Source organism: Schistocerca piceifrons, chromosome 2, assembly GCF_021461385.2.
Source record: "Schistocerca piceifrons isolate TAMUIC-IGC-003096 chromosome 2, iqSchPice1.1, whole genome shotgun sequence".
Lineage (NCBI taxonomy): Eukaryota > Metazoa > Arthropoda > Insecta > Orthoptera > Acrididae > Schistocerca > Schistocerca piceifrons.
This window is the reverse complement of record NC_060139.1, coordinates 116068885-116084319: the sequence shown is the minus strand read 5'-3', so window position 1 is coordinate 116084319 and position 15435 is coordinate 116068885. Positions and strand designations below refer to the sequence as shown.

The window sequence follows — 15435 nt, the reverse complement described above, 5'->3', positions numbered from 1 at the left end:
GGTGCCTGGTCAAACTTATCAGCCGCTGTGGCACCTGGATCATATTGCTCTAAGATTTGAAACACTTGGGAAAGCGATGGATTTGAGTACTTTAGAATCTGGCCCCATATTCTACTATCTGGGATATTGAATGTTATTGCATCCCTTATCATTAAATAACTGTAAAAGTTGCCACAACTACACTTAAATTTACACTTCCTAGTCATGCTCATTAATTCTGTGTACCACTGACAGTACGTCTGTTCTGGCTTTTTCTGCAAATGTAAGAAAAGATATCTAGCTGCAGCTACTTGGACTTGCTGGTCATAACACTGAGTTATGCTGCAATTACGTGGTCATAGTTGAGTTTCTTGGGATAAGCAGTTGGGAATAGTTTTTGTATTAACCTGAACGCTGGGGACCCCACAATTGAAAGGAAGTATTCTAACTTTACAGTACCTTCAACCTGATGAACTTGACAATGTGCTTGGAACTGAGTCAGTCAGTTGTTAAATTGCTGGAACATTGGTATGTTGGTCAGCAGCACTTGTTGGGCTAGTTTGTTGGTTGGTCGTGTGGCTGACGCAGCTTGCTCAGCCAGTAGTTGTTGTCCCATCATCAGTAAGGCAGCAATTTGTTGGTCCTGAAACTGAAAAACTTGTGTTAGATCGATCATATTGGCCGTCTGTGGCTGAGGTGCAGGGGGCAGGGGGTGGAGGCCGCAGGGTAGCCATGGTTTACACAAATACATTATATCAAAAAACAAGAAAAACTTCTGAAAAGAGAAATTTCATTAGTTCTGTGGCACCCTCCTGGAATACATGCAAGAACACAACAACAATTGAGCAAATAGAAATGAGCATTCCTGCAAGCTACAAGAGAAGTAAGCAAAATCGTCGGCCAAGTTGATTAACTTTGATCCCCACGGAATTATCCTCATCGCCACTGCTGTATCCTAATCGACACTGTTGCATCACCGTCCCCACTGTATTGTCCTCATTGCCGCTGTTGAGTCTTGTACCATAGGAATCAAGGCAGAGGATGTTGTTTGGTGGACGGTATCCTCTTTCTACAGCACAACTGCAACATGTTGCAGGGTTCTTTATTTATATTATCTTAAAGAGAATCCGTGTATTGTGGTACAAGCACATCAAATAATAGACCACATTGCTGCACTGCTGGTGAAGTACAAGTCCCGCTATAAACACTACTCCAGTCGCTATACACTCTCGTAGCCAGTGATGTGAACTGACGGAGCCAACTAGGATAGTGACTGAACTAGTGACTGAGCTAGTGACTGAGACTCAGACTGAGCCCTCTGGTCAGTGGCGGCATTCTAAATACTTGTGGTCGAGAGGGTGTCGGCGGTACGTTGCTTGCGAGTCTGTCTTTGGCGTCTCTTCTAATAGGCGCGCTTGATCCAGCGCGTACTATTGATATTCATGCTGGTGACAGCTTATGCCAGTACTGTCTGAACACCTTTTGTTGTCTTGTGTCGCCACTGACTCATCTGTTGAAAGATCTGCTTCGCTATATCCCACTACCTCCTCCTTGCCTTGTGTGTCCATCAGACCCCCTGCCCCACCTCCATTAGCCCAGGCAACTGCTTTCAATAGTGCGCTACTTATTTATAAAAGGCATGTTAAGTTGCAGACAGGCACAATGAAAAGACACTTATATAAAGGTTTCAGTCCCAGCTGTAAGTAAGTTTCCTTTAACTGTGCCTGTCTGCAACTTAACGTGTCTTCTGTGTGATAAGTAGCAATCTGTCTTTTCCTACATTACTTATATTCATACCTGGAGCTTCCATGGTTGCTTTCTATAGGTGACAACCAACAGTAGTCAGTCATGCTGTGGCAGAAAGTGTGTGTGTTTGGTTGTCTGCATGGTTGTGTGTGTGTGTGTGTGTGTGTGTGTGTGTGTGTGTGTACTTTTATTATAAAAAGGGCAAGAACTTGAAAGCTAATATAAATACCGCTTTCTGTTACATGTTTCTGTGTTGCACACATCAGTTCACCATAGTTGAGTAGTTTCTGTGATACGCAAGTTCACAATTTGTAGTTCATTAGACTGATGAGGGGTAACTATAATTTAAAGAACATTAATGATTGTAACTATGCTGATTCATATGTAGATTCCTGCCTTTCACAAGCAGTACTCTTCCACTTGAGGCTGTTGTAAAACCTTATTCTCCAGTTTTTCAACGAAAGGCTAGAGGTTGTGGCAGATAGATGCTGTAAACTGCTCCTTGTTTCATGTTCATTATTCACGTGGCTATGAGTAATGTTCTGTATTCACTCCCAAAAATGAATTTCATGTAGTGGTATCTGTCGCATTTTGTTTTGTTTTTATTTATACAGGGTAGTCCATTGATCGTGACCAGGCCAAATATCTCACGAAATAAGTGTTAAACACATAAACTACAAAGAACAAAACTTGTCTAGCTTGAAGGGGGAAACCAGATGGTGCTATGGTTGGCCCACTAGATGGCGCTGCCATAGGTCAAACGGATATCAACTGCATTATTAAAATAGGAACCCCCATTTTTATTACATATTCATGTAGTAAGTAAAGAAGCATGAATGTTTCAGTTGGACCACTTTTTTCACTTTGTGATAGATGGCGCTGTAATAGTCACAAACATATGGATCACAATTTTAGACGAACAGGTGGTAACAGGTAGGTTTTTTAAATTAAAATACAGAACGTAAATACGTTTGAACATTTTATTTTGGTTGTTCGAATGTGATACATGTACCTTTGTGAACTTATAATTTATGAGAACGCAGGCTGTTACAGCGTAATTATCTGTTAATACCACATTAATGCAATAAATGCTCAAAGTGATGTCCGTCAACCTCAATGCATTTGGCAATATGTGTAACGACATTCCTCTCAACAGCGAGTAGTTCGCCTTCCATAATGTTTGCACATATATTGACAATTCGTTGATGCATGTTGTCAGGTGTTGTCGGTGGATCACAATAGTAAATATCCTTCAACTTTCCCCACAGAAAGAATTCCGGGGACGTCAGATCTGGTGAACATGCGGGCCATGGTATGGTGCTTCGACGACCAATCCACCTGTCATGAAATATGCTATTCAATACCGCTTCAACCGCACATGAGCTATGTGCCGGACATCCATCATGTTGGAAGTACCTCGCCATTCTGTCGTGCTGTGAAAAATCTTGTAGTAACTTCGGTAGAACATTACATAGGAAATCAGCATACATTGCACCATTTAGATTACCATCAATAAAATGGGGGCCAATTATCCTTCCTCCCATAATGCCGCACCATACATTAACCCGCCAAGGTCGCTGATGTTCCACTTGTTTCAGCCATCGTGGATTTTCCGTTGCCCAATAGTGCACATTATGCCGGTTTACGTTACCGCTGTAGGTGAATAATGCTTCGTCGCTAAATAGAGCGCGTGCAGAAAAATCTGTCATCATTCTGTAATTGCTCTTGTGCCCAGTGGCAGAACTGTACATGACGTTTAAAGTCATCGCCATGCAATTCCTGGTGCATAGAAATATGGTATGGGTGCAATCGTTGTTGATGTAGCATTCTTAACACCAACGTTTTTGAGATTCCCGATTCTCGTGCAATTTGTCTGCTACTGATGTGCGGATTAGCCGCGACAGCAGCTAAAACACCTACTTGGGCACATTTCACATGTGGCTGAACACTTTCTGTTTCCTTAAATAACGTAACTATCCGACGAACAGTCCGGACACTTGGATGATGTTGTCCAGGATACTGAGCAGCATACATGGCACACGCCCGTTGGGCATTTTGATCACAATAGCCATATATCAACACGATATTGACCTTTTCTGCAATTGGTAAACAGGGGTAATGTATCCTGAAGCAAATACCATCCGCACTGGCGGAAAGTTACATGATACCACGTACTTATACGTTTGTGACTATTACACCACCATCTATCGCAACGCGAAAAAAGTGGTCTAACTAAAACATTTATATTTCTTTATGTACGACACAAATATGTAATAAAAATGTGGGTTCCTTTTTTTAAAAATGCAGTTGATATCCGTTTGATCTATGGTAGCACCACCTAGCGGGCCAACGATAGCGTCATCTGGTTTCCCCCTTCAAGCTAGACGAGTTTCGTTCTTTGTAGTTTTTTCATTTGATGCTTATTTCGTGAGATATTTGGCCCGGTCACTATCAATGGACCACCCTGTATATTTCTTCTCTGTACCTTTGTTGTACATCCCCATCTGCACTCTACGAAGCAGTGTGAAGTGCATGCCATCACTGTTTGTGTACTAAGTGCATCAGTAATCTACACTCCTAAATATGATGTAAAGAAAAATATCAGGTGTGGAAAACTGGAAAATGAATAATGAAATACATGATTGCTGAATTCACAGAAATAATAAAAACAACAAAAACACACAAAACAAGACTAAATATTCTCAAGTGTCTTAAAATTTGGTTTCCTCTTCTTAAGAAATAGGAGCAACAATTAGGGAGTGGTAAAGGAGAATCAAAGACTTGTTGATTGTAAATTAGTATTCAGTCTCCATGGAGGCAGTATAGCTCAATGCCTCTCTCATTTGTCGTGTGAAAATGCAAAATTTGAGAGGAAATGCCAAGAAAGGGGTGACTGCCTTTGGACAAATTAAAGTTCATACAGCAGAATTTACACATATCCACTCGTGTATCACTGTATGATACATTTTTGGCTTGATGACATTGGAAACTTTCTAGTCACATGAAATTAACATTAGATTTCTGACCACAATATGCTTACAATATACCACAACTGTAAATATGTCCAATATGTGTAACAGCTTGTAAGGAAAAGTCCACACCTCAGTGATGTAGGAACTAAGAAAATTGTATTAGGAGATTATTTGGTGCACAGTTGTGAGAGTGAAGTCCTTACTCACTTCTGCCTACAAAGTTGCCTGGTTTTAGAGAACAGGAACAGTGGGCTGGAAATCCACTATTTGATTAAACAAATCACAATCATGATAAAGTGTGAATGATACACATTGACAAGTTTACCGTAAACTTCTGAAAACCTTAGAGGAAGACAACAAATTAGGAGCAGCAAAATATGGGGGAGACTGTGACATTTCATGGATGTTTAAATTACATGAAAGTCAGTCCTTTGGTTGAGGTGACATTTATCTTGTATCAGAACAGTTACATTGAGGTGCTGGACAACGAGATTTTACCATCTTTCTTCCAAGAAAATAGTTATTTTCACTTTGTGACATTGGGAGCATTTGAAACAAATTTCACAACTTGACTGAGGCATGTCATGTCTAGATTTGAAATTAGTATTATTTGTTTTTCTTTTTAGATCTGCAGTAAACTGGAAAATTTGATCAAATGTCCACATTCAGTATCTAACACGATCACAGTTTGTTTTGAGAAGAATAGGTAGACATTGATGTCTCTGACATAGATGAGCAGTCAGTGTACCAGTTAATCACTAATCATGACTTTTATTGAAAGTAATGAGTATTTTATGTTACTAATAGTATGGGTGTTCTCTCTCCCTCCCTGCACCCTTTAAAGTGTGCTTATAGAGTTGCAAAAAGGTAGGTCAGAAATAATAGTACAAATAAAATGTATGATTACAAAAATGTTAGGGGAATATAACTTCTTAAGAAAAATATGGAAGCGTTGGTAGATATCGCATAAGCATAAGCCAAACAGCAAAAGAGATAACCAAGACAAAAAGAGGAGCTATACAAGCTTATGAATGTACTTTTCATGTAAAATGTTGTGATTGATGTTGTAAAGAAACTGATAGCTAAAATGATTGGGACTGATTCCAGCCAGAAATTTGTACCACATTTTGGTATTTCTTTCGGGTGCTACTGCTTCTCCAGTTGTTTGTTTTTTCTTTATGATGTAATGTCCAAATGGAAACAAACGAATGTTCTAAATGTAATTTGATTTAACTTTGTTGTCATTTCCAGTCACAACTTGTATTGCAAAGGTTGAGCACATTATCCATATGTCCATCTCAGGTTTTGTTTTGCTTCAGAACAGAATCAGTTTGGTAATAAGCAGAAGCTAAATTTCATAATGTTTCTATCATTGATAGGTATCATCATTGTTTTAAGTTACACATGAAATTACTGATATGTCATTATCACACAGATATGTAGATTTGTGATCCTCAAATCTTAACTACTGTTTCTATTTGTTTTGTCTTAGGTTGGCGAAAGAATAAGAGTTATACTCGATTGTGATGATAATACATTGTCATTCGAAAAAAATTATGAGTTCCTTGGTGTTGCTTTCAGAGGTAAGTGATGTTTGCATTACTGCTTACATTTGTCTACAATTATCTACTTTGCATACCTTTGAAAATGTTTGTGTATTAATTTCTTGACTTTTTGAGTGTGTTTAATTACAATGCCATGTACTGGTAACTCAATTATAACTATCCACTGTGTAGTGCGCTAGTGACATTAGACACTGGTGTACAAAATTAAAACAACAAATGGAAATTTTGCAAGGTTGTTCTTATTTTGCCACAAAACAGTATAAACAGGTGATACTAACATAGAAACATTGTAAAGAATACAGTAGGTAATCATATGCAACTTGCATAATAGTAGACAAAAATGTTCTTCGTTTTTGCCAACTTAATGGATTTTCCCACACATTCCGTCAACTGGTTAATGTGCTCAGTATGAGGTGTGACTACATCTGGCACCAGTACAGGCCTGACTATGATGGGACATGCTGTGAATGATGTGATCAATCTCATGTTGAGGCAATAATGCCCATTCTTCCTGCAGAGCTGCTCAAAAGGCTTAGAGAGTGGTTGATGGCTGCTGACATGATGCAACCCCTCTCTGTAGTGCCTCCCAGACGTTCTCTATGGGATCCAAATCAGGAGAGCAAGCGCATCACACCACGGGTGCAATATCTTACATTGATATGAAGTCTGGACCTACAGCAACTCGCAACAACCTCGCCTGAGATCCCAAGATCTCCTCATGGTACTTGACAGTAGTTAAACCTTGCTGATTCATGTGTACAATATCATGAAAAGTTTTTAAAGTGGTGAACATAATCCCTGCCCACACCATTAGGGATCCTCCTCAATATTGATCTCTTTCCACAATGTTTGGGGCCCAAAATCATATTCCACGTGCCCTTCAGTTGCAAATCTGTCAGGAATCACTATCCAGACCAAATCGAGACTCATCTGGGAAAAGAACATTGGACCACCGTTCGAAGGTCGAGGTGGCACGTTGACGGCTCCACTTCAGACGTTCCCTTCTGTGAAAACACGCCAGAGGTAAACAAACAATAGGTCTCCAACAGTAAAGGTCACTCTGCTGAAGCCTTCTGTACACCATTTGCCTCAATATAACTCATCCAGAGGATACTGCAAGGTCAGATGCCAGTTGCAGCACAGTACTAAGTTGGTACTGTCGTGTCGTTATAGCCATATAATGGTCCACTCTTTCTGGCGTCACATATGGTTGGCCCTGTCCTGGTCACTGGGGTACAGTTTCAGTCTCTCTAAAGTGTCACCTGATCCAAGAAGCAACAGAACGATTCACATTAAGCTATCGCGCTATATCAATTTGTGACTCCCCTGCTTCCATTCCTCCTATGGCCCTCCAAAGCAGTGTGTACATAGTTATCTTCTCTGTGGAATACTGTACTGTCTGTGACTGTGTACACAGCGATTGTGGATGTGGGAATACCTTGCAAACATTACCCAGCTTGATAGTTCCCGTGATGTCATTGCTGGCATGGTTGTCCATTGATTGGAATGCAGTCTTCCATGCAGAACACGATCATAATGACATCTGTTGACAGTCTGTATGATTATATCGTGAATTAGATACAGGATGGGGAAGTAGCAGTTTGTTGCTTTAATTTTGGACACTAGTGCCCTTACACAGTGCATAGAATGATCTGAATCTCTATGACAATAGATCAGTTAAGTACTAGATTTCTTGTGACTAGCATGACATTGTTTGATGTAACAACCTCTATTTATAAAAGGCAATGTCCCCACTGGCTGACACATTAACTGACTTATCATAGCTGAGCCCAAACCACTAAGGATAGAAACTTGAAATTTACAGAGGATTTTGATCGTATACTGTAGGCATCATTTACGGTGGGATTTTTCGAAATTGCTTCCCTAAGGGAAGGAAAAGGTTTTGAAAACATTTTGCTATTAAGGCAGTTTTGAAGCTATACGTGCAAAAATCGGCGTTTGGTATCTTAGTTAGAAATAAAGAAATAAATTGTTTCAGCATTTTTTTGAAATTGGACCCTTACAGGGGTGCAACTGTGGGTGAAAGTTTTTTGAAAAAATTAGTATCAAAGAAGTACTAAAATATTTCATGAAAATTGGTACTTGAATCCTCAGTTAAAAATAGAAAACATGTGTTTGTGTTTTTGGAACAGTTATAAATAAAATAAAATGTGTTCCAGTGGGTTCGGAAACTCAGCCCCTAAAGGGGAGTCTTATGAAACCATTTTTAATGGTAAATCTATGAAAATTTGAATTTGGCTTCTTGGTTGGAAATAAAAACCACATGTTTCACTGAAATTGAGCTTGTGTGGAGGAGAAATAGGCGATGGAATTTTTTATGGAAATATTTCATTAAGCAAGCATTTTTTGAAGACAAATCTATGTAAATTTGCATTTGCCTTCTCTTGTAGAAATAAAAAAGTACACACTTCACTGTTTTATGACACTAAACCCCTAAGGAGGTGAACTGTTTTATGAAAATATGAGTGTGAAAGCATTTTGAAAGCTATACCAGTATCTATGACAACAGATATTTGTCTTCTCATTTAGAAATGGAAAAAATACTTGTTTCTACCTCTAAGGGGATGGAATAGGGCCAGACTTATTCATCAACTCATCAATGCCCAACCCAAACTGCTAAGAATAAAAACCTGAAATTAGGAGAGGGTGTGGATCTTATAATGTAGGCATCGTTTAAGAAGGGATTGTTTGAAATTGTGCTCCTAAGGAGGTGAAATAAGGGTGAAAGGCTTTTTGAAAAATGTCATTATTAAGACAATTTTGAAGCTAGAACTACAATAATTGGTATATGGTTTCTCAGTCAGAAATAAAATATATATATATATATATATATATATATATATGTGTTTAAGCATTTTTGTAAATTCAACCACTAAGGGGGTAAAAAAAGGTATGAAAATTTTTAAGAAAATATTTTATTACATTAAACGTTTAAAGGTAAATATATGAAAATTAGTGTTTCACTTACTGGTTGGATATAAAGAAATATGTATTAGGGGATTAAGTTTTGATGTAAATACCACAACAAGAGTACAAAAAGCATGATTAACAAAACCTCTGACTCCAGCTACCAGAATCGCATTTTGGTCAGAAGTACTTTCTGCACAGACACTGCTTCTATGAACTTATTTAGCATGAAAAGTTTAGAAGTTGTTGCAATTCATGAACAACATAAAAATTTGAACAAAGAAAGATAAAATCTGTGCAGACCATGCAAAGCAGCAGGTGCTAACTTAGTCTTCTCATTAACTCTGCTCAGATTAATGATAAATCAAAATAGTCATCAAGAAATACGCATGGTAAAGACTAATGATGATTAATAGGCAAACACTGGGAGGAAGGAGATCAAAAGTGCTCAAGCACGTACAGTTACTGATTTGTTTGACTGATGGGGCTGCTAAGTACTATACCACCTACTGCACTCCCCTGACTTAAGCCCTCGTAAGTTCAGCTCGATTTTAAACTGAAGGAAACACTTCACGGCATTCACTTCAAAACTACTACAAATTCGTCGGCCAATAGACTGCACCGCTCGAACTGTCAACACAACTGGCACTGCTAAGAATATCCTACAACTTCTACATCGCTGGCAACGGGTTATACCCAATGCTGGTGACTACTTTGAAGGTCAGAAACACTTTGAAAGGCGTATCTATTTTGTACGAGCTGTAAATAAATAGTTGCCACCATTAAAGTTCCAACACTCGTAATACAGAAATAGTTACACAGAGCAAGGTGCCATATGCATGAAAATGGTAGCAAATTCAAACAATATAATAGTTCCAGAATGAGATTTTCACTCTGCAGCGGAGTGTGCGCTGATATGAAACTTCCTGGCAGATTAAAACTGTGTGCCCGACCGAGACTCGAACTCGGGAACTTTGCCTTTCGCGGGCATGTGCTCTACCAACTGAGCTACCGAAGCACGACTCACGCCCGGTACTCACAGCTTTACTTCTGCCAGTACCTCGTCTCCTACCTTCCAAACTTTACAGAAGCTCTCCTGCGAAACTTGCAGAACTAGCACTCCTGAAAGAAAGGATATTGCGGAGAGTGTTGGAACTTTAATGGTGGCAACTATTTATTTACAGCTCGTACAAAATAGAGACTCGAACTCGGGACCTTTGCCTTTCGCGGGCATGTGCTCTACCAACTGAGTTCGAGTCTCGGTCGGGCACACAGTTTTAATCTGCCAGGAAGTTTCATATCAGCGCACACTCCGCTGCAGAGTGAAAATCTCATTCTGGAAACATCCCCCAGGCTGTGGCTAAGCCATGTCTCCGCAATATCCTTTCTTTCAGGAGTGCTAGTTCTGCAAGTTTCGCAGGAGAACTTCTGTAAAGTTTGGAAGGTAGGAGACGAGGTACTGGCAGAAGTAAAGCTGTGAGTACCGGGCGTGAGTCGTGCTTCGGTAGCTCAGTTGGTAGAGCACATGCCCGTGAAAGGCAAAGGTCCCGAGTTCGAGTCTCGGTCGGGCACACAGTTTTAATCTGCCAGGAAGTTTCATATCAGCGCACACTCCGCTGCAGAGTGAAAGTCTCATTCTGGAAACATCCCCCAGGCTGTGGCTAAGCCATGTCTCCGCAATATCCTTTCTTTCAGGAGTGCTAGTTCTGCAAGTTTCGCAGGAGAGCTTCTGTAAAGTTTGGAAGGTAGGAGACGAGGTACTGGCAGAAGTAAACCTGTGAGTACCGGGCGTGAGTCGTGCTTCGGTAGCTCAGTTGGTAGAGCACATGCCCGCGAAAGGCAAAGGTCCCGAGTTCGAGTCTCGGTCGGGCACACAGTTTTAATCTGCCAGGAAGTTTCAATATAATAGTTGGTGCACTTAAGATGCGAGAAGATGCGTAAAGATGTAACATTGACTAAGTTAAGTGCACTGACTAAATGTCAAAACATCACAGATATGTGATGTTAACTATCATGAAAAGTAGCACATCACATTTTCATGCATATGGCACTTAGTTCCGGGTAACTAATTTTCAGTTATGATACATTTGCACCATTGCGTTCTTTTTTTGCCATGGTAATTTAGTGTGCTTTTTAATACAGGTAAACACTCAAAAATGGCTTTTTAAGCTGAAGTTAGTTGTGTAGCTAAGAAGTGGTCTTACTAAATAAAGCCTTGGTGGAAAAACTGTCACCAGTATTCAACAAATTCATGGCTGTGGCACCCTGCCCACTATGAAGAAATAATTGCTCATACATGTCATCTTCGTCAGTAGCTTGTGGGCGGTTTCTTTTTAACTGAATGTACCATGTAGGGCAATTATATGTTCCTTGTTGCTCCCAGCACATAAAGGCCTAGACACTGAAACTCTCAACAACCATATCATGAAACTCCTCGACAATTTCAGATTTGTGACAGTTTTAGTGCACGCAGTGTTCAGTGAAGCTCAGTTAATTAGAAGAGATATATGTCTAATGCTGCTACGGGATTGCTCTGTATGCTCAGTGTCTTATTATGCCCATCATCCATAATTCCAGATACTTATCAGTAAGAAACTGCTAAAGGCCTGCTCTTCATTGATATCTTCCCTATTTGGACATACCTGTGAAAGTGAAAAGTCCATGAAAAGAACCACCTGAATAGCACCCACCAAGGTATTTGGGATTAGTAAATTTGTGAAGTTGGGTCATGAGCCATGCCTGGATTGCTCAGTCAGTCAAAGGGTACCCATGAATGAGTGACAAGGTTTCAGATCAAAGTTCCAGTTTGGCACACATTAATAATCTGTGAGGAAGTTATGCAACAGTGTACACTCTACTGAAGAGTGAAATATTAATTCTGTCAGATTGGATCCTTTATCTTTCTGTTCAGGCACAGCCAGTTGACTAGTGTACAGGAATGGTTGGAACATACAGTGAATGCGTATGACTCAGTGCATCCGTGCCAAAGATTTCAGGCCAGCATCAGAAGCAACTTGTTTCTGGACGGAATGAGGAGTGGCACTCACTGATGTAAGACAGGCATGTGAGACTGGCAGGTTTTAAGCACAACTCAGTTGCAGATAACTATGCAGCATTTCAGTTAGCAAAATATACCTGGGAGATACTTAGAACTAGTGTAATGAAGAATGGTCCTCTCCAGAGGGTTCCAGATGACAACCCCTCCAACAGTGTCCAAGAATTTCAATAAAGTTACCTGCCCTGCTAGTCTGAACTAGGTTTCTGTCATCACAGAGCTGTATAAAAAGAACAGTTGGAGTTGTGGTTACAGCATTGTTGAAGTTTACAACTGCCCTTCCTCTTCACAGGAAGGCAAAAGAAAACACAAAGCAAGCTGGCACTGTGACATGCATTTGAGAGGAGTGGGCTTCGAAGCCTCATCTGTTCACAGAAATGCAGATGTTCTATGGTTTTCCTAAATCATTCAGTTGGTTGCCAGGATGGTTCCATACAAAATTACTTGGTCAATTTCCTTCCCCATCCTTTCCAAGTCTGAGCTTGTGCCCCTTCTCTAATGCCAGTGTCAGTTATAAGGCATTAGATGCTCTGCTCTTTTTAATTTAAGCAGTGAGACAGAGCAGCTTCACAATGTTTGATAGGAAACTATCATAATTCTCCTTATTAAAACATGGAAACACGAAAACAGCTGCAGTATTGCTCCCATTAGCTATGTTGGCAAGACTTTGAGCTCAATGCTTAACTAGGACGTTGATAAGAAACCAACCGTCTGTGACATCATAGGATATCATTTCACTGCTGACTGCTGAAGGATATCCTGGGCAGACATGTTCTGCATTATAATGAGATAGCCTGATTATGATCTATAGAATGTTTCTGCTAGGTAATTAGAATACAAAAGTAATTGAAGTCACCTTCATCTTTGAAAGATGTGACTGCAAGCCAGGGCCATTTTGAGAACATTTGTTCCACACAAGAAACATCATTAGTCACCTCCACTACCCTTCCTGCCCTCCCTCCCAATACATTCATTATGGTCTTGGTACAAGAACTTCAAAATAAATAAAATTTAGTGAGCATTTATTTATTTATTTATTTATTTCACTACTAATTGTGATGCACCCTGTGTACAAATTTGGCACTAGGGGCATCTCTGGTGCGCTGCTCAACCTGATGCCCCAAGTGGTGACTTGTGTTGTTTGATGCCCCAAGTAGCTGCTTCTGTCTGTTGAACCTTAATCCAGTCCTGCTGCTGACTGTGAACTGGTGTAAAACTCCATTGGACTGCTCCAAATTTGTACACAAACTTTGATATAGGTAGATATTTCATAGCAGTTGTGCAATTAATTCTCAGTTTGTTGGTGTAGCACTAGCACTTTATCCTCAAGAAGCATTTTTATGCTTGACATGCACATAAATAATGCTTGTGACTATTTCAGCAGTAAATTCTTTCATTTTGACATTCATGATTTGTTGACAGGTCTCCCAGATAAAAGACTATATCCTTCGGTGTCTGCAGTGTATGGGAACACTGAAGTTTCCATGGTCTACCTGGGACCGCCTTTGGATGGCTAACACATAGTTAATGTGACTCAATCTCTCAGAGGAACCAGAGATATGTTGATGTTTCCCACCATGATTCAGTCACTAAACAACTGTTTGTAACTCTCAAGAGTAATCAGCTGTGAACAATAATGTTGTAAATTCTGGTGACAGTGATGTAAAGTATGAAGTTTTTTCAACAGGTCATTTGCATTTGACAAAATGCACTCCAGGTATTTTACTTACACTCTAGGTTGAATCTGGCAATTTTAGACACAAAACATGACTATTGTATGAAAATTTATTTTCTCAGTGCAGTATAACTTTGTCAGTTCATTTTACAGACCCACAACAACGCATCATCATCATCATCATCTTCCTAACACATTGTATTATAGAATGTTTTGTTTTATTTTGTTATGTGTGTGTGCGTATCACATGGTGAGTCCCCCAGAATGTTTAGTGTAATAATGCAGGGACATCAGCATAAATCACAGTGTTCATAAAGCTGCCAGTATTAATAGGTTTGTTTTAAATTTGTTATTGTTATATTATTGTCTGTGATTTAGTGTAGTAAGTGTATTTTTCAAGTCATATTCATGGTACAAAATATCTCTGCACTTGAAATTCTTTCTTTGCAGGCCATATGAGTAATATGTTATTAGGATAGGTCATGTAACAGAATTTACAACTCACTATTCAAGGATTTACAAATACAAGACACTCAGTGATAAAAAGATAATACCTGTTATTGCAGAAAAGAGCTTCAGTTTTCAGCAGCAGCACACTTTTCAGGGAATATATTAAATGTTTTACAATAAATTGTAAATTTTGAAGGAAGAAGAGTAGTAGATTTGATGATATCTCGTATTTATTTACCCATGCTTAATGTAAATATATTGTACTTAAAAATGTTACCCGGTGCCATATGCACACATTCTTATGCCTCTGGAGTATGAGATGAATATATTTTTCCTTCCTTTCTGTCAGATTTCATAGATATTATGTGATTGGTTATGTTAATTTAATCCCGTGCTTCCATGTAGAGACGTTCACTGTAATTGGAATTATTCTCCTTTTCCATGTCTGTAAATCAAATTCTTGAAGACACACTACTATTCATTTTTAAGAACACTGATACTTGGTGCTTTTTATAACATAGGAATTGGCTTATAATATTTGTATTAATTTTTGCTCCACTCTGTTACCATTATTCTCAGTCTTGATACAAATTAGAGCTTAAAATTTTGTTCTTTTTATCCATATATTTCCACATGGCAGATCCAGAAAAATAATTGAAATTAAGTGGGGTAGGGGCCAGTTCTGAAGCACATTATTTTTGTTGTAAATTGTCTGCTAAATCATGTTTGGTTTATTTTACAAAAGTTATGAGAATATTTGGTTACAATATGGAGCAATTTTTTTTGGATGAGAGTGAATATGTTTAACCACAGAATACTTCACATACATACATTTCTTTCTAATACATACACACATTCAAATTCGAGTGTTATTTGTCTTTATGTACTGTTTGTGAACATCAAGCAAAGCTTACAATATCAGTAACTGGTGAAGTCTATAAATTGAACATCTTGGGCTCTTCATTACTGTCTTAAAATTATGACAAAATGTTGTTGACATCATGATCTGGCCCTCATTCGGTTGTATATTAGGTTACTGTATCCACAGTTGATTTGACCTGAGGT

At 39.1% G+C, this 15435-nt stretch overlaps 1 protein-coding gene across 1 annotated transcript in view; it reads left to right on the top strand.

The window, feature by feature from the left end:
- LOC124776446 (F-box/SPRY domain-containing protein 1) overlaps window positions 1–14266 on the top strand; it is a 68020-nt gene extending 53754 nt beyond the window's left edge. Inside the window, exons 2-3 of the mRNA XM_047251448.1 lie at window positions 6190–6280; window positions 13668–14266. Coding sequence (XP_047107404.1) covers window positions 6190–6280; window positions 13668–13762 — 186 coding nt within the window. The 3' untranslated portion in view covers window positions 13763–14266. The remainder of the gene's footprint in view (window positions 1–6189; window positions 6281–13667) is intronic.
- The last annotated feature ends 1169 nt before the right edge of the window (window positions 14267–15435 follow it).